The following is a 24913-nucleotide window of genomic DNA, read 5'->3' as shown; positions in this document are numbered from 1 at the left end:
CATCTCTGTTGTTCCTGGTGGCTTATCTGATGGTATGACCCAAACCTTCATTCCTGAGGGAACTGATTCTGTGGAAATCATACCTTCTCAGGCCAACATTGCTACACACATCCATTCACGATCCTAATGGTCAAGACATTTATCAACAGGCACCTAAATGGATCACCTTGTTGAAATGCAGCCTACTTCCTCCGGTTGTTCTGAGTCTGCTACCCTGGTGAAGATGGTGATTTCTCTTCTTGCCTGCTGGTTACTGGATACAAGGAGTCCAAATGCTCAGGCAGCAGCCATAGCCTGTAATTAAGTCGAACCATGGAAGTCCCCCTGGCAAGAGTATGCTCCTTTGGGGGAAGAGAACCTCACCCCCTCCGAGGTCGGAGTTGTAGGGACAGGAAGCAAAATGTCCTCCAGTGTCATAGAGAGTAATGATAAGTGGACCACAACTGCCTCTACCCTTGGATTCCTGTGCCTGTATATTCTTTCATTTGGAGACCCAGTGGCACACAGGGGTCTCTGATTTAATGTATATACTGTATCCTGAATGATGTCACCTACCCTTGCAGAGTATTGCCTTTGAGATTGTATTTCAGCTGTGCTTTAGTCAGCTGTTCCAACATTCTATCAGGCTGCCTACTTAATGATGATGAGAGATCACTGGCTTCCATGGTCAAGGGCCCAGTCTTGCAGCTCCTTCACTGTGAAGTGGTTTCCCTGGCCAGATGCTATGCAGTGTGGAAATTCATGCCCATGAATCACGCATTGTGTACGCTCTTGGATAGTGAGGCTCTTCAGGCAGAAGACACAAACCCAGACCTAGAATAGGTATCTATTGCTGCGAGGATGAACTGCTGGCATTTCCTGAACAGATGAGCTCAATGACACCAAGTGGCGGTTGGTCTCCCTGAGGACCAGTGCCAGATCAGGACTCAGTGTTGTCCTCTGTTGCTGATAGGTTGGATATTCTGAGGCAGCAGTAGTTAGATTGACCTTAGTAAGTAGATATTCATGCTGTGTGGGCCCCTACATAGACACCATCTTTGATACCATAGCAGTTTTATTCATGTGCCCATTGTGTCACCTCTGGGATGGCCAATGATGAAAGCTGGCTAACATTGACTAGTCAAGTAATTTTAACTAGTTGATTCTTCAGTGCCTTTTCCAGGGTAGATGCTCTCTGCTGAGTATTGTAATACAAAAATCTTCACACTTCATGTCCATTCCCGTATGTTTGTCCATGTTTCCACTGCAGACCTCATCTCTCAAATTCCAGGAGTAGGAATGTTTGAGCTACATGCTACACTTGCTGCAAAGCTCTTTTATGCTCCAGTTTCTCCTCAAAGCTGACAGCCTTCCATGTCACGAGGTCTACAGGCTGGAATATAATTAATACACTGCCAGTATTAGGTGTAGATCAGTTTGCCTTCTGAGCCCAGAGAAATCCACCAGGTGTTGTGCTTCCCTGTTTGCCCCAGGAGATATAAGGTGCAGCATTTGTCTTTTACTTTAGAGGAGATGTCCTGGCTTGCCCCTGGTCAAGGAACTCAAAAACTTTCCTCAAGTGGCAGGTCCCTGAAGCTATTTGAGTTTTTATCTCCCACCTTCTGATGCTCACATACCTTACCAAGGCCTCCAGCACAAAACCCAACTTTTGCTTGTCCTGCCAGATCAGCATCATACCACTAATGCTTTGGATCAATGTGATGATATAGACTCTTTGAACTATGTTATGACAGAGTCCGAAGAGTTAACACAGCCCTGAAGCAAAACCATAAGTGAATCTTGTTGTCCATTCCATGTCAAAGTGAACTATTTCTGATCCTTTTTTTCTGATTGGTATAGAAAAGAATGCAATCATCAGATCAATAGCTGCATATGACACAATTGAGGGCTTCACGATCAGCTTTACCATCAACAAGTCTGGCACAGCAACTGCAATGAAGCTACTACTTGGTTGAGATTATGGAAATCTGTAGTCATTCTCCAGGATCCATGTGGTTTCTGTAGGTGTCAGACTGGTGAATTAAATAGAGATAGGATATGGACTACCACCATGCATCCTTTAAATCTTTAATGGTGATTGTATTAGTCAGGGTTCTCCAGAGTAACAGAACCAAGAGAATATCGATAGATGATGATAGATAGATAGATAGATAGATAGATACAGAGATAGATAGATAAATAGATAGATAGATGATAGACTTATTTTTAATAAATATATTTTAATAAATACATTTTAAAATTAAGTTTTAAAAAAATTTAAAGAGATTTCTTTGGCTCATGTGATTGTGGAGGCTTGGAAATCCAAAATCTGATGGAGGGGCTCAGCAGGCTGAAGACTCAGGACTAAGTTCTAGTCCAAAGGCAGTCAGCTGACAAACCAAGAAGAGCAGATGTTACAGAGGAAGTCCAAAGGCAGTCTACCGGCATAATTCCCTCTTGCTCAGGGGAGATCAGCTTTTTGTTCTATCATCAGTTTTCAACTGATTGGATGAAGCCCATCCACATTATGGAGGGCAATCACCTCTTCTTAAGCCTACTGATTTAAATCGAAATCTTATCCAAAAATACCCCGACAGAAATATCTAGAATAATGTTTGACCAAATATCCAGGCACCACAGCCCAGCCAAGTTGACACATAAAGCTAACCATCTCAGTGGTACTAATCTCTGCCTCCGTTTCTGGAATGCAATATTATTTTTGATTCACTGTCCTTGGCTTGGGAAAGTAGTCGTTTCAGAGGCTTTCTTTTGGCTTTCCCCAATATAATGGTTCTTACCCAGCTAGCCAGGTTCCTAAGTGAGTCAAACTGCCATGGATGTGAACCTTAAGTTTTCACCAAGATGGGTGAAATGATCCTCAACTGAGTTCACAGACCCAGTGGACCCACCGTAAGCTGGACTTCAGCCAGACTGCTTATGTTACTGGGTCCCAACTCTAACAGGGGATCCTGAGGACACTTTAGGTTTTCTGGTATCAATGTCAGCTTTGAAAATATGTTCAAAGGCCTCAGTATGTGTGATTTTCCTTTTTCAAGTGCGTAGTCATCCACGTATATGGTTGTAGGTCCCTTTAGGGCGGGACTAGGGAAATCCTTATAGGTAATACTTGTCATGGTCTTGCAGGCTTCTTCCTCCTTGAGACACAACCATCTCTCAGTCACTGCATTCTTGGTCTGAAAATTGTCTCAGGTCCAGAAACTGAGTAATGAATCATGAATTTTTATTGGGGCAACTACCCTTATCCTCCTGTTTTTCTGTTCTTGCCTGTTTCTGATTATAGATGTTAAATGGCGCTCTCATTGCTTGCACTTCTATTTTGCCCTTAGGGATTCCAGATTCTGTTAGCCATTTCTGTACCTTCCTGTTGGTCAGACCCCCTTAACCACCAGCTATTCTAGTCTTGCTGGTAGTTATAATAATGGTTGCCCCCTGGCTTCTATTGGCTTGGTTATGTGGTTTCTGTTATTTTGGAGCGCGATCATCCCTGTTGCTATTAACAAGCTCAAATTTGTGACAGCTTCATCCCTGGCCTGTATGGAGAGCCACCACTGAACTTTTAATGATGCTCACCAGTGCATTCCTGATGGCCTTGGAGAACGATGTGTTCTCTGGGCTCTGCTGTGGAAACATAATCTTCTGATGAGTCCTCTGGTCTCACGCTATGAATCCATTATGATTCACCCCTTCCCACAGCCTTTTTATTCCTTCCTCTACTATCTGCCATGGCAACTCAGGCATTTCCACGTCAGCATGGCCACCACCTTTTCTGGGCTTCTAAGAGCCAGACTTCCCTACAGTGAGTTTGCCCCATCCCCTGGGCAGAGGAGGTTCCTTGTAATGGTGTCAAGTCCCATTTTCCAAGAAAATGTTCCAAGTCAAACAGGCGCTCTGTCTCTCACACTGTGCCTGTTACTGTGTCATTACTTCTCAGTTTCTTATTAACGCTCTGTAGGGCATCAGTAGAACTTTGGAATAACCAGCCAACACCACTAGACTTGTAGGCATTATTCTCCCCATATCTTTCAAATGCCTACATCTTCAAACTAGCAAAGCTGTTCCCCTCTCCCAGGACATACTCCCAGGTCATCACCAGTGACATCTGCAGCAACTGTGGGGCTGCCTTTTGCCAAGGACTACCCATTCCCCACATTGCACCCAGGATGAGGTCCTACTTGCAGGCCAAGTATGAGCAAACAGTCCTCAAACCTAATTTTATTGCCTGCTTTCTTGGGCCCTGTTTTACTGACTGTGTCAGTTAGGTTTCCTGCATAGCAGACACCAAGCCAAAATTAGCTGTGCAAAAGATGTATTGGGGCAACATCTGTGAGGCATAAAGGGGAGGGGAACAAGAGTAGGTAGGGAGAGACTTTAAACCACAAAGCAGGTCAGACACTTGTGAAAGGAGAGAGGGAAGGAGAAAAGATTGGGTAGGAAGAGCCCCAGGCTGCCACTGTACAGCTCTGAGAAAGTCTTGGCCAGGTGATTGGGGCATCTGGGGCAAAGACTACCCACTAGAGGAATCTGTAGGAAGCAGAAATGGCCTGGCTACAGTACCCCACTGCATTTAGTCATTGGCTGGGAGCCTTCTGGGGAGGAAAATGGCCTCAGTGGGGATGCTGCAGACCTGGAGGTGCAGTGGCTAGCTGGAAGTTGTCAGCCAGCTACAGTTCACACACTAGTTGAAGGGAGAGCTGAGTGGCACACCTCCACAATCATGTCTAAGTGGCAGGAGCAGGAAGAAAAGAAGCCAAGGCCAGGAGGCCACATGGAAAATAGAATGGGAGCCTACCAAGGGGATTAGTGGATAAGCATGGGCATGTGCAAGTTTACCTTTGTTTACATGTATATGGGTTTGGTGGGCTGGTTAATGTTACCATAGGCATGAATGAGTCCATGCAAGTATACAGGCTGCCATGGGAAATGAGCATTGACACGGAAGGAGACAAAAAAATCTATGAAAAGCAGACATAAAAATTAAGAAGGTGTAGCTTTATGGGACCATTTAATACAGGAGCAAATCATCCTACAATCTTCAGTATGCCTAGAGGGCAATCACTCTATTATTGAAATCATCACAAAAAGGATAATTCATGTTGAATATCATCTGTTTTATGAAGTAAATACATACTCCTTTAATACGTACACATGCACTTTAATAAGATTTTCAACAAAATGAATTTTTAAATGTTACTTACTTAAATGGTAAGTTCCTCCATTCTACACAAAAAATAATAATTTTTAAAGATTTATTTCCCTGCCAGATAGCTGGGTTATGTTTTATATATATTATCTTTCAAATATTCATGCTGCCTGTTTCATGGCTTTTTCTATAATTTTATAGCAACCATTTTTTAAAATTACATTTTTGACAGAAAGTATACTACTTCCTCAGGCTTCCATAATTCAGCAAGCAGAGTGCCAAAAGAATCTTAACTTCAATGGCAAAGAATACAATTCTTTTTGTATTATTTAATACAATTCAAGGTTCAAGGGAAATGTTTGTAGTTTACATACTAACAACTTTCAAGTTACCTTTCATAATTTTGAAATAAAAATAAATCTAAATTATAGTAAGAGTTTATAAATATTTTAAAGATATGTTTAGACGTAACAAAAGGAAAGTTTATAAATGATATTTTGTGGCTATATTAAAACCAAGAACACTAATTTGTATTAAGTAACATCATTTAGCTGTAGGTACTCATAGGCACTGTTTTTTTCTTTAATTTATTTTTAAAAATTTATTATTTTTAAATAAATTTATTTACTTATTTATTTATTTTTGGCTGTGTTGGGTCTTCGTTGCTGCGCGCAGGCTTTCTCTAGTTGTGGCGGGCACGGGCTACTCTTTGTTGTGGTTCACGGGCTTCTCATTGCAGTGGCTTCTCTTGTTGCGGAGCATGGGCTCTAAGTGCGCGGGCTCAGTAGTTGTGGCTCGTGGGCTCTAGAGCACAGGCTCAGTAGTTGTGGCGCACGAGCTTAGTTGCTCCGTGGCATGTGGGATCTTCCTGGACCAGGGCTCGAACCCGTGTTCCCTGCATTGGCAGGTGGATTTTTAACCACTGTGCCACCAGGGAAGTCCTGCCACTGTGTTTTATGGCATAAAGTTAGATATGAGGCTATTACTTGCAGTTAAATTTGGAGTAGAAGCATTAATTTCTCTGTTATCATTGGCACTACCATCATCTGATCCATTTTACTCATCGTTATTACCATTATTACATATTTATATATGAGTAATAGTATTTATAATACTACCACTATTATTACTGTCTCAACACTTTCATGTTCCTCTCGGTGGCTACTCTAAATCTGAATGCAGTAAGAAAAGCACAGAATTTGGAGACAGATCTGGGGTGAGTTCTAAATTTGCCTAATATCAGCTGTATGACTTAAATTCACTATGTCAGTTGCCTATTGTATGACACAGGGACAATAATACCCACTCCAAACAGTGGCTGTGAGAATTAAATATATGTAAATCACCTGTGTGGACTATAAATTTTAACCTTAAAATCTTCTCACTATCAGAGGATGATCTCCTTTCTGCTTCATGGAGAAAACTAGAGGGTATAAAGTTTATCTCACCAATTCTTTTTCATAGATTTGTCTCTTGTCCCTACTGATTTCTTGAAGTTGCTCTCATTCAGAGACACCAGGAGCTTCCCAAATGTGAAATCCAGTTTTCAGTCCTCATTCTATTTGTCCTCTCTGCTGCCTTGACATGTTGACCATTCTCCTTTTTGAAACATTTTTATTTCTCTGCTTCCCTGAAGCCTCTCTAGAGTTCATTTTCAATCTGTTTTGTTTCTTCTTTCTGATTTGGGGTTTCTTTTACAGCTGGTATGTCATGGAATGCAAGGTCAGTAGCAGAAAGCAGTGAGTAGGTTCAGCTTGTGATCCAAGAAGGGAGTCAAAAAACAACCAAGGTCAATACTGTGAAGACAAGGCGCCAAGGAGGGGGTGTGGTAGAAGCTATAAGGCAGAGCTGGTGCTAGAGAATGATTCAGGAGCTAGAGAATGACCTAAGGTAACTGGAGATAGGAATATAGGGAGCTATACCTAATGTAATCCAACTATTTTTGCCTGATACCTTTTTCATTTTTACCAGGCTCTCTTTTCTTGGGCTGGGCACGTAAGTAATATAAGCAGAGTCTAACAGGACTACCAAGTACCTTCCACTTTTTTTCCTTCTGGCCTTTGAATGTTGTTCCCTGAGGTCCTATTTCTTGGACTTCTCTTTCAGTCTGCACACTCAGCCTGAGTGATCTCATCCAGCCTCAGTTTTTTTTTTTTACTTTTTAAAAATTTTTTATTTTTTTTTCGGTACGCGGGCCTCTCACTATTGCGGCCTCTCCCGTTGCGGAGCACAGGCTCCGAACACGCAGGCTCAGCGGCCATGGCTCACAGGCCCAGCCGCTCCGTGGCATGTGGGATCTTCCCGGACCGGGGCACAAACCCGCGTCCCCCGCATCGGCAGACGGACCCCCAACCACTGCGCCACCAGGGACGCCCCCAGCCTCAGTTTTAAACTACCTAGTTCTCTTACAAGTTTTAGTCTGTCGACTGGCTTTTTTATCTATATGTGTAAATCGGGTTTATCTTTACTTCCTAAACTGTTCCCTCTTTCAGCTGCAGTATCACCCCCATCTAATTTCTCATATTAGAAAGCATGCTATTCTTAACTTCTTTCTCTTTGCCAACATCCAATGAGACACCAAGATTTTAAAAAATAATAATTATTTATTATGATTATGGCTGCCTTTTTATCTAGCCCTTGAGTTAAGCACTCTACTAAGCCCTTTATATATATATTACCTCATCTAATCCTCGTGATGGCCTTTAAGAATAGCCTTATGGGGGGCTGTTATTATCCCTGCTTTAGAGGTGAAGAGTCTGAGGCTTGGCATATTTGAATTATTCTCTCATGCTTTAAATAGCTCACTCTAGTTACACAGAATTGAATCCAGGTATTTTAACTCCAGATCCTGCTCTCTCCATCCTGCTTCTACTTTGCTCCACTGTGTTTCTCTCAGAAAAGTCTTATAAATCCAGCCCCTCCTCCAGCTACAATTACACCAGTTTACATACCTGGGCTCCAAAGCAGATGGATTTGCATTGGAATCCTGGGGTCCCTGCCTACTGAGTGACTTTGGACAGGTGACCCTCTCTGCCTTTCATTCCTCATTGATTAATAGGTATGTACTACCTATATCACAAGTTGATTATAGGTTTTAAAATTAAAAAATACAAAGGAAAAAAAGAATAAAAGCTTAGGTAACCCATGTAAAGCTCTATACGCTTAATACACATAGGTTACTTCGGTAACCTATGGAAAGCTTAATCCACTTGTTATTGTTATTCTCCAATATAAGCCCTCAAATGTTTTCACTTTGTCTTAAAAGATTTCTAGTTGGTCTCCCCCACATAAGACCTGCTAAATTCATTCTCTCCATTATTGTCAGAATTATTTTTTAAAAAGCTAAGTCTGATCATGTAATTTCCCTGCTTAAGAGCCTCTGATACGCCTCTTCTACATGGGATTGTCTTTTATGCCATAGTAAAGCAGTGACTTGAAATCGGATTTAAAAATAGACAGAAATAACCACCAATAATTTTGAAAATAAAGGCAAAAGTGAGCGCATAGCTCCTGTTTTAAGAACAAGGTAATTATGTAGCTCACGATAATCACCTGTGGGCATTGGTAAATACGTTGCAGCTTGATAATTATACTCCACTGCAGGTTCAGATTAGAATGTTCCTTAAATTTACCACAGAAGGTGCTATTTAAAGAGTCAGGCTAAAACCTGGAATGAGAGGAACTCTTTGGAATTATAGCAGCATTTCCAAATCTTTGCAATTTCCATCTGTTTCTTTTTTGTGGCAATAATAATCAATTCAGTTAAATAATTTAAAATCAACCGATTCTATTATTTCCCTGAATTCCTGGCAAACAGTTGAGTCAAAGTAATGAGGAAAGATAGTTGATTTGAAACCTGGAGCAGTGTTTATCAAAATATCAATTAGGACTCATTAGTGGCACATGAAATCAATTTAGTGTCACCTGCCGCCCCCCAGCAATTTTTTTAAAAATGGAATAGAATACAATTAAAAAAATACTACAGTATGCTGCATCATGGAAGGGTATATTGTCCTGTGAAATCTCTGTTTCAGTTGTACACTGGCTTGTAATATAAAATATATTTCCCACTATGTTATATATTTCCCACTGGTTTGGGTCAAAAAAGTTTTAAAGCCACCACCCTACGGGACACAGCAATATCGTTCAAGGAGTGGGATCAATTCCAAGTAGCCACTTAATAAAATTGGTTTAATAACATGATAACATTGAAATCATATCCCACTTGGGACAAAAAAAACAATTACATAATTATAATCCCAAGAGCATCATCAACACCTGATTCATTCACCAGGCTTGGCTTCAAATAATTTTAAGTAGTTCAAAAAATCAAACCCATCTCTAAGAGGTGAACATTCATTACCACAGAAACTATGCAGATGAATTTGCCATAACTTCTGAAGTCAATACCAAACAAGCAATTTGAGAAATATTTTCAGCAAAAGCAAAATCACTAAAATTAGACCCAGATCACTGTTTTCCAGGGCTGCTCCTGATGTTTGTTTGCATATTTATCACATTTAATTATAATTTTTCCCAACAAGACTGAGCCCCTATCATACAGAAACTTTATTTCATTATTGCTGTATTCTTAGTGCCTTTATATATATATTGTCCAGCACACAAGAAACACTTCAAAACGTTTGTCAAGAAAACGGTACTCATTTAGATAAATATATGTTCTCAGACTTAATGACTGACTCAAGGTCAGAGCATATGCTAAGCCTATTCATGCTTCTTGCCCACTTTAAAGAATATACTTCTCAAAGTCTCTCAGGTCTACAGAACAGCGCTTGATTGGAGCTTACAACTCATAACTTTTAATCAAAGGAATAAAATTTAGGAATTCCCTGGCCATCCAGTGGTTAGTACTCTGCACTCTCACTGCCAAGGGACTGGGTTCAACAATCCCTGGTGGGGGAACTAAGGTCCCACAAGGAATAAAATTTAAAACCAAAATAAGACATTATTTTGGGACTTCCCTGATGGCGCAGTGGTTGAGAATCCACCTCCCAATGCAGGGGACAGCGGTTCAATCCCCGGTCTGATAAGATCCCACATGCCGCGGAGCAACTAAGCCCGTGAGCCACAACTACTGAGCCTGCATGCCACGACTACTGAAGCCCTCGAGCCTAGAGCCCGTGCTCCTCAACAAGAGAAGCCACCGCAATGAGAAGCCTGCGTACAGCAACAAAGACCCAATGCAGCCAAAAATAAAATAAAATTTAAAAAAAGATATTATTTTGATATCAAATTATCATGGATGCAAGCAGGGAAACAAGCAATGTTTGTGATGGGGAAAACTGAGGAAGGTAGTTTGGAAATACACATCAAAAATCTTCATATATACTTTTTCTTGTGAAGACATTTTGCTTCTAGTTCTTTACTCTATGGAAGAATTACAAATATGCAAATATGGACACAAGGATATTAATCTCAGTGTGGTGTACAATAAAGATGTCTAATACTAGGCAATTAGTTGTGTAAATTATGGTAATTATCACAATAGAATAATATGCAGCCATGAAAAATAATGATGTTCAATTATCTTGGCATAGAAAGAGGCTCTGAAAATATGCTGTAAAAAGCAAGTAATAAAGCTGTGCACTGTAGAATATCATTTACATTTTTTTATGAGATGAAACTCATATGACATAATTAACCATTTTACACTGAACTATTCAGTGTCTACTTAGTACTTTCACAATACTGGGCAACTGCCACCTCTGTCCAATTCCAAAACGTTTTCATCACCCCAAAACGAAACCTGTATCCATTAAGCAGTTGCTTCCCATTCCCCACCTCCCCAATCCCTGGTAACTACCAGCCTATGTTCTGTCTCTATGGATTTACTTATTTGGGAATATTTCATGTAAATGGAATCATGTAACATGTGACCTTTTGTGTCTGATTTCTTTCATTTAGCATAATGTTTTGGAGATTTATCCACCTTGTATCAGTACTTGATTTTTTGTTTTTATATAGCTGAACAATATTCCATTATATGCGTATACTATAGTTTATTCATTGGTAGACGGACCTTTCAGGTGGTTTCTACCCTTTGACTATTGACAATAGTGCTCCTATGAACATGGGTGCAGTGCAGAATCATTTTAATGATAACAAGTATCTGTTGGCAGAGAATAAATGCAGGAATATCAGCAGTCATTATTTTGTGATGGAGAGATGACAGATGAGTCTTTTTACGTTATGAAGAGCGTTGGGCTTTAGAATTAAGCAACCTGCCTCTATTTCTTCACTTGTAAAGTGAAGAAAATAAAAACTACCTAATTGAATTATTGTGAAGAGTAAATGAAACATTTGTAAAGTACTTAGAAGTACATGGGGGCACAAGGTAAGTACTGAATACATAGTATGTTTTTTAAAAATCTTTTTTGGTTTTACTTTTTGGTGACATTTACTGAAAATATTTTCCCCCAACGGAATAACATGTTAAACAGGCTTTTTTTTTTGTAGGGTGTATTTGCATGCTACACACATAAGATTCATGTTTCTATTTACTCATAGTCATTTGGGCTGGTGCCAGTCAAAGGCTGCCCAATTGTTTGATCTGGTAACATCACTGTGACTTAGCTCTACAGTATAACTCTCCCTCAAAGTTTCAATTAAAATAATGTTCCAAGTAGCGTTTACGCCAACCCTCTGCCACAGTTCCTCTTCCATTTTAGTCTTTGTTTCGGCACCCCTTTATATGCTGCATATGCAAGCATCAAGGTTTTACATTTTAGGAAACGTACAAAAGAAACGGAGGGACGGGTCAAGGGAACAGGCTTTCTCGTAGACACAGCTAGGAAAATACTTTGCGATCAGGTTTTTTCAAATATATAAAATTGCCCCCAGAATTCTTGCTTTTTGTACTCCGTAGAAAACCTCAAATTTTATTTTTCATGGCAAACTCAAACTTCTCTGCCAGACGAGCACATCTTGAGCAGAGAAGAAGGGTCACCGTCCGGAGCGGGCAGGGGCCTCCCCGGGTTTGGGGAGGCTGAATTCGCGTCTGCAGCCCCGGAGCCGCCCCAGGGCGGGAGTTTCGAGGGGAGCTCGGGGACAGCTGCGGTGTCACGTGGGGAGGCCGCGCGGGGACCGACGCCTGGGGCCCGAGTGCCTCCGGGGAAGCCGGTGCCAAAGGGCCGCATCCCCAGAGCCCAAACCTGGGCTTTCGCTAGGGCCTTGCAGGGAGAGGAGCTCGCCCGCCCGCCCGCGCCGGCACAGGTGTCCGGGTGGCGGCGCCGAGACCCCAGGGGGCGGGGCGGGTGCGCCGGTGCGCGGGGCCCGAGGGCCCGAGGGGGAGGTTCCCGCGAGGTGGTTCTGAGCTCCTCCTCGGCGCTCAGGTTTCCTCTTCCCGCCCGCTGGCTGCTGGCTGCGGCGCCGCCTCCCTCCTCCTCCCCCAACCCGCTCCGCGGCCTCGGCCCGCCTCGCCCCCGCTCGGGCCTCCTCCGGCTCTCTCTCTCCCTTCCCCTCGAGCCTCCGAGGAGCCCGCAGCCGCGGGGCGCCCGGGAAGATGGCGGCGGCGGCGTCGGGAGCCGGCGGCGAGGGGGGCGCGGGCCTGGGCGGCGCGGCGGGGCCCGAGCCGGGGTCGGGGCCGCGCGGGCCGGACGCCTCCGCCGAGGCGTGCAACGACGCCCGGGGCCCGGCGCCCGCCGCTCTGCACCCGGAGGAGGTCGCCGCGCGGCTGCAGCGGATGCACCGGGAGCTGAGCAACCGCAGGAAAATCCTGGTGAAAAACCTGCCCCAGGACAGCAACTGCCAGGTGTGGGGACGGGCTGCGAGGCGACGCGTCCCGGGGGCTACGGGGCAGGAGCTTTAGAGAGAAGCTGCCCACGCCCCCCCGCCCCCCACCCCGGTGTCCAGGCTGGTGCCCGGCGCCTGGGAGCGGTCCGGGGGAGGAGGGGGTCGTGCAGAGTTACGAGAACGGTCCTTGGCTTTTGCAGAGGCTCCGGGGTTTGTGAGTCCGCGGTCACCCCGCGAAGGAGGCACATTAGGAAACTGAGGCTCGGAGAGGCGAATGGGCTTGTCCAAGGTCACGGAATTCTGGAGCGTTGTCTCTAAGTCCGGCTGGTGCCTTCCTTCCCCTGATGGCACAGGGTGGTGTACTGGGGGAAGGGGTCGGGGAAGTAAGTGAAGGAGAGCGGAGGTGAGCTGCGGAGCACAGCTTGGGGGTGGGGGACAAGTCTTCGGGAGCACCCTGAGACTGGCGCAGGGTCCCAACGGGGTCCTCGCGACTTGGGTGTGCCCTGGGGGCGGGGTCACGGGAGAGCTGAGAGTGAGTTTTGCTGTTGCAGGAGCACTTGACCAAGTTTGTATGAAACAACTCTGTCCCCTCAGTTTGCTAAGATCCTGGAATAGAGAGGTTATCGCTCCGGTTTGGGGAGCCTTGCAGCCGTCTTCTCCCTGCCGAGTACTGGAGGATTTGTTCCTTAGTGACTCCGAGGAGGCTTAAAGATAGGCTACTCTGTGTCTTTGATCCAGATTAACTGTTGCTTTAAGCTCTGCATCTATTTGACTTTTTTTTTTTTCCTCCTCGATTACCAAAGTTACGTGCTCATTGTAGGAAAGCTAGAAAACACAAAGAAGCGCAAAGGGAGGAATAGAAATCACCTGTATTTTTGATACTTAAAGATAACCATTGTTAACGTGGAGTATTGTCTTTCTTTTCCTGTGCGTATGTATTTTTTTTTTTACCCCAAAAAATCGAATTCCTTTGACTGTTAAGGGTTTCTTGTCTAGATGTTCACGTATCTTTCACATTTAATTGGAATTTCTATATTTTGTGGGGATGGGGAGTCTGTCCTGGTGGTTGCAGATTTGGAGCACTTCGTGTAGTTCCTCCTGTAGTGGGATGCATGAAATTGCAAGGGAGCTGCCTGTTGATAACGGCAGCGGTTCTTCCATTAGATCCGTTAAATATTGAGACCAATGCCTCATTACTATGTAATTAGACCTTACATAGCCACTCACAATAAATGTGAGCATGTAACCTTATAACCCATATACATGAAGGGCCATTTTGTTTCAAAAACAATGTAAGAAAGTCTCTGTCAGTGGTGTTTGTACATCTTATCCCTCTTTCAACTCTTTCCATGGTTGTCCACTTCCCCTCAGGCAGGTGATGTTTTGTAATGCTCTAAGGACACCTGCAATGGACTGATTTCATAGAAGCAACTTTCCCGTGCCCACACAAGTATAGAACAGCAAGTGAGCACAGAAAGAGGGAGGCTTGGAAAAGGCAGATGGAATTTTAAAAAAATTGAAGAAATAGCAACTATGTGTGTAGATCATCTGGAAGAGAGGTGGAGAAGTGTTAATTTCCTTTGTAGAATGTCAGCTATTTTTGTTATCACATTTCTTTGCATTAATTTTCAAAATATTTGGACCAAAAATTTTAGATAGTTCTGTCTATTCTTCCTTTGGTGTTGGTATCTTTCTCATCTCCCTTCTCAAGAGACTTGAAAAAATATATTAAAGAGTCTAATAAAAGGAACAGTTAATTACCTGTTGTTAGTGATGGAGAGAGGTTTTATGAGAATGACACTGATTTGTATTTTTGAGATATTCTTTCTCTGTTATGAATTTATGTTTCACCTAAATTTTAGGATTTTTCTGTAAGGTAGCAAGCATAAACTATCAAAGTTGGTTTAAGGTCTGTATGTCTAGATGAGTCTTTTACTGCCAAGTAAAGTATCTTAAGTTTTTATGCCATGCTTTTTGAGAGCTGAAGAGTTTCATCTATAAGCAAAAAATAAATAAATAAAAGTTGTTAGGACCTAGAGACTCGTTTCCAGACTTGTCCTAGCCTTTGTTTTTTTCTATGATGATTTCCATAACAAAATATTATTTTAAATATTTCTGATAATGTAGTTTTAAAATTTAAACAGATCAGTGTTTGATTACAGATAACATTTGTTTGAGTAGTGTTTTTCTTTTTTCTATTGTCTTCAGTGCTTGTACCTTTCCTAAGTTTTCTGATCACAATCATATTATAAATATCAATGGTCTGTGTTACACGAATAAGTAGAATAGACCGAAGTATGCTAATTTCTAAAAGCAATTAAAAGACACTCTTTTCTTCAGATTATTTAAACTGAGTTGCTATTTTTATTAGTCTAATAAAATTAATATTTACTTGATCTACTTCTCAAGTTGTAATATTTTCTTGAATATATTCTGCTAGGATTTTTTGTTTGTTTTATCTTTTATTTACCTTAACAATTATAATTCTGTTTTTACCTAGTGGCTGCATTTTACTGTCAACTTACTAGTGAAGAATTAAGTTTAATCTTATTTTGTATCTTTTAGCCAGTATCAGCTGGATAAACTCCTATTTCCTCCTTATGAAATGACTAACGTGGTAAAAAAAAAAAAAGTTACTACTTTTTGTTCAGTTTCTAAGTAATCAGATATTTTAAATACCCAAATTCTTGTTCTTTTCTAGAAGAGTCTGTGTTCATTTATTCTGGAATATCACATTAAGGATCAAAGTCATTCCTAACGCTGGTTCTCAAACTGTATAGTTATGTTTCTAGAAAAGCTATGTTGATGATTGATCAGTAGGAACCCAATAATTTTTTCTTAACATTTTTAAAACATGGGTATTTTCTTTAGTAAACATAGTTTTCATAAGTCTTACTCATATTTTGTTTAATTTTTCGTATAGCAGCATATACCAAATAGTATCCCACAACTTTACACTTCCTATGATTAGAAGGCACACTAAAGGTATTGTTTTATTTTAACATCTTTATTGGAGTGTAATTGCTTTACAATGGTGTGTTAGTTTCTGCTGTATAACAAAGTGAATCAGCTATACATATACGCATGTCCCCATATCTCTTCCCTCTTGCGTCTCCCTCCCTCCCACCCCTCTAGGTGGTCACAAAGCACCGAGCTGATCTCCCTGTGCTATGCGGCTGCTTCCCACTGGCTATCTATTTTACATCTGGTGGTGTATATATGTCCATGCCACTCTCTCATGAAGGTATTATTGGTTTTTTTTGGACTCTGAAGGTATTATTTTTAAGTGGGAGCTTTTAAAGGTACAAATGTCAAATACCTTACAGTAGTAGAAATACTAACTCTAAAAAAATGAACGCCTTTATACTAATAAGTTCTCAAAAGAATAGTTACTGTGCCGTCTGTCAGGCGCTGTCTGGTGATCATTGTATGCTTTCCGGAATTCCCCAGCCCTCTGTGTTCTCATAGCTTCAACGTTGGTTCATATCCTTTTCATCTCTTGCACAGTTACAACCTTTCTGCTTGTCACTTACCCTCATTATTGTGCTGTGTCTTATTTTTTAGCCCATCCTGCTTACTGTTTCCCTGAGACAGCTTCCCAAAGCACAAATCTGATATCACTCCCCTGTTCAAAACAAGAGAAAACAACAACAGCAAAAATCTTTGGCTCCACATTCCCAGCACTGCTTCTCAAACTTTCCCTCAAATTCTCCCTCATTTGTCTCTTCTCCTCAAATTGTAAGGAATAGTGAACATGAATTAGCCTACGGCAAGAGTGAAATTGCTTTGAAGCTTCATGTTCTGTCTGAAAAATTCACATTATGTTCTAGGAAAATTGGATTTAATATAAAAACAGTGACAAGCTCATTTAACTTCCCTCCAAATTTTTTACATAACCTTGACGCTTATGGAAGATGCACCACAATTATCCTATGATTTTCCATACTCCTGTATTACCATGGAGTACTCAGACCTCACTTGAGAAGCATGACATACTAGGATAGAATTCTAAGACTCTAGGCTTTTTGTGACTTGGCCCCTGCCTACATTTCTAGTCTCATATTTTATTGGTTCTACATTGGATTGTACTCTAATTTTTTAAAGCTACCTCCATCCCTGAGTACTTTGTGCCACTGTGATTTGGTATTTATGTCTTTGTTAGTGTTCTGGAATGTTATTATAGTGATTAATTTATCATGAATAATATTTATAGTTATTGGAATTATTTGTAGTGAATAATAACAATGCTGTGAACACTGGTTCTTATTCATTGTAGCCATTGTGTATATGTGTGTGTCTATATGTGTGAATAGTCTTTTGCAACTCTGACTTTAGAATTTTGATTAGTTAAGGTAATGCCCTACTATGTGGTTTTTAATTGTATTTCTGTAAATTGTTTATATTTTATGGTTAACCTGATTCTGTTTCAGTAGCATTGCTACTGGGGTTTCAAATTGGAGAAATAGTGACATTTATTTACTATATTGTTTGACTTCACTCAGTTGTTTTCTTACATATCGTATGCATGTACCTGTATTTTGTCTTTGTTGTATTTATTTTAAAATCTGAAAGAGATTTTATTGTGTAATTAGAAGAAAATGTGAAGTGCTTAGGGCTAAATAGAAGAAACATTCTATTGTCTCACTTTGGGTATTATTAACTTTCATTTCAAAGTACTCTATTAGGGTAGTTAGTTGAGAAGCTTGATGGTTAATTCATAGAGGCCCATTTGAAAGCATAGCACTTTTTAGAATAACAAACCACCAAATGTAGGAAACCCTGGTTGATTTTCTTTTTGAAATCTATTTATTCCCATTTTTCTTTTATGTTATTCAAAAACCAATAGAATTTTCTCACATGCTTTGTGTTCTTTAACTGTGGGATTTAAAAATATACATGATTTGTTTTCTCTAACAGTATATTCAGTAATTATTGCCTCTTTTTAAACTGACAGTACTGGGATGTTTTTGCATTATGAAATCATTCTTTTTCATATTGAGAATGTCATTTTGCTTACTTCCAAAAGTTACTTTTCTTAGTGTAGTAGTTTGTACTACTTAAAAGTTATCTATTATGTTTTCTTTTTTAGTGTAGTTAATCAGAATTGACTTACGGGTTCTATGTCTTTTCTGTGTATTTTATTATCCTATTCCCAGTGTAACAAGAACACTGAAAGCTGCTAAAGGAATATATTTCTACATTTCTGGGACACCACTGGCTCAGTGAATTTCTAGTCTTGGCAGAAATTCTTTAAAAAGTGTTTCAGCAATGCTTGTTCTTGCTCTGAAAACACATTTGAGAAGAGGAGTATTTTGTGGTTTGCATCACAATGCTGAGTGTTAAACAGTCCAAAGACATCTCCCTACCTTATAGCCAGTGACCCTTAGGGTCTCCAGGGCTCATCTCTCATCTGTGGGCAAAAAGCTTTATGCTTAGCTCTGCTTAGCCCAGCAGAAACAGGCTGATGAAAGAATGTTAAAACACAAATAAAGAAAACAAAGTCATGTATAAATTTAAATATCTATAATTGCTTATTAGGAACCCTGGCTCTGTTTTCACTTTGTTTGCCTAAGAGGCAGTCGCCTCAGTCTAAGGTGATAGTGTGCCCTGAGGGGTACTGAGTGAGAAGTGAGGACATCAGACCACCTAGAACACTTGTCTGTGTTAACTGTTTTGGCTCATGATATCTGCAGAGGATTGTCTTTGGTTGCTATACTGAATATCTTCCATTTTTTCCTCCAGACCTTTCTCCACCCTTCTTACCTGCTTTGTGTCCTCGGAGGCTGACTGTACTGTGAAAAGCACCAACAGGGCTCTCTTATTCTCTGGTTTCTGATTGCATTTGGCCAGAGCCACTGGTGGGAGATCAAAGGGCAGAGGAGAGAGAGATTGGGGCATTTATTCACCCAGCTCCATCTCTATGAGGTTACTGTGGCTTGGCTGTTTCCTCTTTCAAAGGTCACAGTTTCTTTCCAATGGAACCCTCCATGCAACTAAGCTCTCTGGGTTGTTGTAATCATTCCCCTTGCCTTATTAGGCCTAGGGTTTGTAGGGGACTGACTGTTGCTAACCACGGGCTTTCTGTAAACTTTTGTAGATAGTCTCTTTAAAAAATTCTCTCCAATTACTTAGTCTTTGAGCGTGCCATCTGTTTCTTGCTGAGACCCTGATGCTGTTGCCTACTCAGTCTGCGTTCTTCCTCTTGTCTTTCCTAGTAGCACCCAGATTTTCCTTTGAGGACCTACCCTCCATTATTTAATGACTGCATGGTTTGAGTGGATTTGCTTTCTGTCCCTATCTGGAGAAGTGACATAAACCAACAAACAGAATTCTTCTCTTTTGCCATTGGAACTGGTTAAAGGATGGGCAATAACCTGGGTGTAAGCCAGTCAGCACATGGTAGTCCCTCGGCCATAGTGATTATTTCAGCCTAGTATAATAAAGAAGCTTAGGACTTTGGTTGTTAAGGTAATTCTTTCTTCCCACGGGATATGAATGCAGAGACACATTGCTCAGGTTGTAGCTGACATTCTGAGGACAGAGCAGACATCCAAAGGAGGATTGACCTGAAAAGAAAGGAAGGAAGAAAGGAAGGAAGGAAGAAAGAAAGAAAGAAAGAAGAATAGAGGCTGAGCTAGAGCCCTGATCAAACTATATCTGAAGCTTGACCTACCTTTGCATTTCTTAGTTATGCAAGACCCTAACGTCCCTTTATTTTTCATTTATTTCAAGTAGGGTCTTATGTTATTACCAACAAGTACTATCCTAAATAATACAGATTTTTTTTTAATAATACAGAATTTTAATTAAAAAAACATGAAATTTTATTATTGAAAAGGATGGTAGAAGACATTTTATCCAACCCTTTTGCTTAAGACATGAACACAATTTACAGAGTCCTAAACACATGGTTTCTAGCACATTTTTAACACCTTTAGTTTCAAAGAAATCACTGTTTTATAGGGTATCCTACTCCATCTTCAGACAGCTTTTGTTATAAACGTCTTATTTATATTAAATATGTAAAATTCATTTCCCTGAAATTTTGATTTCTTGATCCAACTTCTCCCCTCTAGTAGCATAGAGAAATTATGGTATTCTCTTTTTTAACTTATAACTTCACCTCCTTCAAACCGCTACATTTAGGACATGAGTCTGAGTTTCCTCACCATCTTGTTTATTTTTCTCTGAACGCACACCACTATCATTTTGTCATTGCCTCTCTTAAAATGTGGCGCCTCAAACCAAGTATGGTAGTCTAGTTGAGATCTCCTTGTAATCCCTCAGCCAGAGCAAATTCTCTTTTCTCTGGATTTCTATAATAACAATAATAACCTTTGTTTATTAGATGCCTACTGTTGCCAGGCACTGAGCTTCATTTACATTATATTTAATCCTTTTTTCAAGGCTGTGAGATCAGATTTTTTTCTCGTTTTACTGATAGGGAAACACAGATGCAAAATTAATGTCAAGCAATTTGCCCAAAGTCATTCAGCTTAGTAGTAGTAGAGTGGAGAAAAGCTAATGTCTTTTTTATTCTGAAGTTTATATTCTTATCCCACACTGTATTATGATTGTAATTCCCCTGCATACACTCTATATTGTGTTTCAAAGGACAGGGATTATGTAATATTTACCTTTGTGTCACCAGTGTTTAACCTAGAACCTGACACATTGTTCCAAGGGAAGTTTAAAACAGAAGGAGATGACCCACCTATTTGTTCTAAAATGCTGTACTTCTGTTAATGTGTCTGACAGATGGCAGGCTTTCAGGATTAGTTTGTAAGATGAACAAATTTTGCATTGTAAGACTGTGTTAGCTTTTTAGGCAGTGAACTCCATTCACATATAATTATTCTATCAGTCAGCTGTTTATTGCATGTGAGTACGTTGAAAGCTATAAACCCTCTCTCCAGAAAAGTTCTAATGTTCATAGGCACACAGAAATTTGCATGTAAATTTCAAGGGGTTGTGGATCTCTTGTAATTTACCCCTGATCTCACTCTGGGAGATTTTAGACCTAAACTGAGAAGCACCTTTCCACGCCAGTGTAATTTTGATTATGTGTTTGGGACTTCACCTGAGTATGGACCATTTGAACAGGTCCAAAGCTGCTGCTTGAGAAGAGTTTTCAGCAGAAACTTCTGTGGGCCACATTTATGCATATGTGGGATGATCCTCTTTCTGGGCAAGAAGATAAATCAGACTTCTTAATTGTCTTTCTGAGAAAGTCACCTGTGTCACTTTACGTTTGATGTAAAAGCTCATTGTTCTCTGGTCACCCAGGATTACTAACACTTTACCTATTGTGCCTGACACAGAGTGGATGTACAGAATTCTTTTTCTTAGAGTCCAAGATATTACAGTGTAATATTTCTCACTTCATGTGTGTTGTTACAAAGGTTGATATAAAGAATGTCAGGGCTTCCCTGGTGGCACAGTGGTTGAGAGTCCGCCTGCCGATGCAGGGGACACGGGTTCGTGCCCCGGTCAGGGAAGATCCCACATACCACGGAGCGGCTGGGCCCGCGAGCCATGGCTGCTGAGCCTGCGTGTCTGGAGCCTGTGCCCTGCAATGGGAGAGGCCACAACAGTGAGAGGCCCGTGTACCGGAAAAAAAAAAAAAAAAAAAAAGAATGTCACTTCAAAACATATCAAGACTATTCACAATAAGTATTTATAAATTTATTTATTTATTTATTTTTGGCTGAGTTGGGTCTTCGCTGATGCGTGCGGGCTTTCTCTAGTTGCGGCGAGCGGGCGCTACTCTTCGTTGTAGTGCGTGGGCTTCCCATTGCAGTGGCTTCTCTTGTTGCGGAGCTCGGGCTCTAGGCGCGTGGGCTTCAGTAGTTGAGGCTCACGAGCTCTAGAGCGCAGGCTCAGTAGTTGTGGCGCACGGGCCTAGTTGCTCCGCGGCATGTGGGATCCTCCTGGACCAGGGCTCAAACCCGTGTCCCCTGCATTGGCAGGCGGATTCCCAACTGCTGCGCCACCAGGAAAGCCCCACAATAAGTATTTATTGCTATGAAAAGTTTTCCCTTTTTTGTTTGATTTCTGAGTCTCTAACTTATTGTGAGTCTCTCAACTTGTTTTCTAGGCATTTGACGCTTAATTTTGTGCTTATTTACTCTCATTATCTTTATATTTCCTTCATCCTTATGCTTGTACATTTTCTTTGTGAGTTTGAAGGTTTCTATTAAACTTTTGTTACCACCTGAATGCCAAGATAGCATTAGAATTCATTGCATTTGTTTGAGCCTGTATTTGCACCATATTCTTTGCCTCTTTTCCTGCCATCCCCTTTCACCCAGCTCCAGCCTGCCCCACCCTATCCGATTTGCCCCAGCTAATCCGTTTTTATATCTTTCCTTAACCCACTACAGTGATTATCTGCTTCTAGTTCCCAGCTTGCCTTTATTTCCTGAACTTTGGATCTTCTGTTACCCTCAAGTTCAGCTGCTGGCTTTTGACTTCAGATTAGTCTCCTTCCCTCTGAGTTTATACCTTGTTAGTTTTTTGTATCCTGATCTAGAGTAGAAGTAATGGCAATAAACAAGAACATGTGAATCTGGGAAATTTTAAATTTTGAAATAATCACAAACTTACAGAAAGGTCGTAAGTACTGTACAAAGAACTTTTTTCCCCTAAACTGAGAGTGAGCACTGACCTACTCTCTATCAACCTGAGTACTTTACTGTGTATTTTCTACAAATATGGACTTTCTCCAGCATAAACACATCACTACCATCAAACTCAAAATACTACCATCAAATCTACAGATCGCGTTTAAGTTTTGCCAGTTTTCCCATTAATATCTTTTATAGTGAAAGGATCCAGTTCAGAATCATATATTGCACTTAGTTGTTGTGTCTTTTTAGTCTTCAGTCTGGAATAACTTGTTTCTTCCAGCCTTGACCCTTCTGAAGATTACAGGCCAGTTACTTTATAGAGTGTCCTTCAGTTTGGACATTCTATATAATTAGATTAGTTCCGCATAATTAGACTCAAGTTAGGTAACCTTGGCAGGAATATCACAGGGTGATGCACGTTTTAGATTTGTCCCGTTGCTGATGAAGTTAACTTTGATCCCTCTGATTGACTTTTATTAAAGTGGTATCTGCCAGGCTTCTATAAGCAAAGTTTTTCCCTTTGTAATTTATAAGGATTTTTGAGAGGAGATACTTTAATTAAGACTGTATAAATATTCTACAGGCATACCTTATTTTAGTGTGCTTTTCTTTATTTGCTTGTCACAGATACTGCATTTTTTACAAATTCAAAGTTTGTGGCAGCCCTGCATCAAACAAGTCTGTCGGCACCATTTTTCCAACAGCATTTGCTCACTTCATGTCTCTGTGTCACATTTTGGTAATTCTCACAATATTTCCAACTTGTTCATTATTATTGTATTTGTTATGGTGATCTGTGATCAGTGATCTTTGTTACTATTGCAAAAAGAGTATGATGTGCTGACAGCTCAGATGACGGATAGCAATTTTTTAGCAATAAAGTATTTTTTAATTAAGTTATGTACTTTTTTTAGACATAATGCTACTGCACACTTTATATACTACAGTATAGTATAAGCATAACTTTCATATGCACTGGGAAACCAAAAAATGTGTGTGACTCACTTTATTTTGATATTCACTTTATTGCAGTGGCCTGGAACCAAACCCACAATGTCTCTGAGGTATGCCTGTATTCCCTTTCTAGTGTTCAATTTATTGATTTATTATTTTATATCAAAAGTAAACTCTTGGTTTCCTATGTTGTTCAACGGTTTATACTCCATTACTATCATTACTTACCTTGATGCTTTAATTGTTTTACGTTTGGACAGTGGGAGCTTCTTTAAGCTGGCTCCTATGTCGTCTTTTTAAATAAACTTTTCGTTTTGGAATAATTTTAGATTTACAAAAGAAGTTACAAAGAGAGTACATAGAGTTCCTATATATTCTTTACCCAGTTTCCCCTAATATTAAATCTTGTAACCAAGGTACACTAGTCAAGAGTAAGAGATTACATTGGTACATTATTATTAACTGAACTGTAGACTTTGGATTTGATTTGTTTTTTTTTCACTTATGTCCTTTTCCTGTTTCAGGATCCAGTCCAGGGTACCACATTGCATTTAGTTACCACATCTCATCTTAATTTCCATTCTGCACCAGTTTCTCAGTCTTTTCTTGTTTTTCATGATCTTGATAGTTTGGTCAGAAACTTTTTAGAACACCCCTTGGGTTTGTATGATGTTTTTCTCATGGGAGATTAGGTTTATGGAATTTTGGGAAGAATTCCACAGAGGTAAAGTCCACTTCTGATCATGTCATTTCATGGGGTACATGACATCAATATGACTTTCACTGGTGATGTTAACCTTGATCGTTTCCTTAAGATGATGTCTGCCACATCACTCCTCTGTAAAGATACTATTTTTCCCATTCACTGTTCTTTAGAAACAAGTCGCTAATTCTAGCACACACTTAAGGGAAAGGTCCTTCTTTTTTTTTTTAAATTAAAGTATAGTTGATTTACAATGTTATGTTAGTTTCAAGGGTACAACATAGTGATTCAATATTTTTATAGATTATACTCCATTTAAAGTTATTATAAAATATTGGCTATATTCCCTGTGTTATATATTTTTTCCATAGTACTTTTTACCTCTTCATCCCTACCCCTATTGTGCCCTTTCCCGTGTCTGTCTCCCCACTGGTAATCTCTAGTTTGTTCTCTATATCAGTGAGTCTGTTTCTGTTTTGTTATATTCATATTTTGTTGTATTTTTTAGATTCCACATGTAAGTGATAACATACAGTATTTGTCTTTCTCTGACTTATTTCACTCAGCATAATACCCTTCAGGTCCAACCATGTTGTTGCAAGTGGCAAAATTTCATTATTTTTTTATGGCTAATATTCCATTGTATATATATACACACCCCGCATCTTTTTTATCCATTCATCTTTTGATGGACACTTAGGTTGCTTCTATATTTTGTCTACTGATCCTATGTAC

The 24913-nt window shown here is 40.4% G+C and overlaps 1 protein-coding gene across 4 annotated transcripts in view; it reads left to right on the top strand.

The window, feature by feature from the left end:
• Positions 1 to 12564: 12564 nt before the first annotated feature.
• RAVER2 (ribonucleoprotein, PTB binding 2) overlaps positions 12565 to 24913 on the top strand; it is a 115057-nt gene continuing 102708 nt past the window's right edge. For all 4 annotated transcript variants that reach the window (XM_081225220.1, XM_081225221.1, XM_081225219.1 and 1 more), the window contains exon 1: positions 12565 to 12911. In XM_081225220.1, coding sequence (XP_081081346.1) covers positions 12663 to 12911 — 249 coding nt within the window. In that variant the 5' untranslated portion in view covers positions 12565 to 12662. The remainder of the gene's footprint in view (positions 12912 to 24913) is intronic.

This window comes from Mesoplodon bidens, assembly GCF_964165515.1.
Source record: "Mesoplodon bidens genome assembly, chromosome: 2".
Classification (NCBI taxonomy): Eukaryota; Metazoa; Chordata; class Mammalia; order Artiodactyla; family Ziphiidae; genus Mesoplodon; species Mesoplodon bidens.
This window is presented reverse-complemented; position numbering and strand designations above follow the sequence as displayed.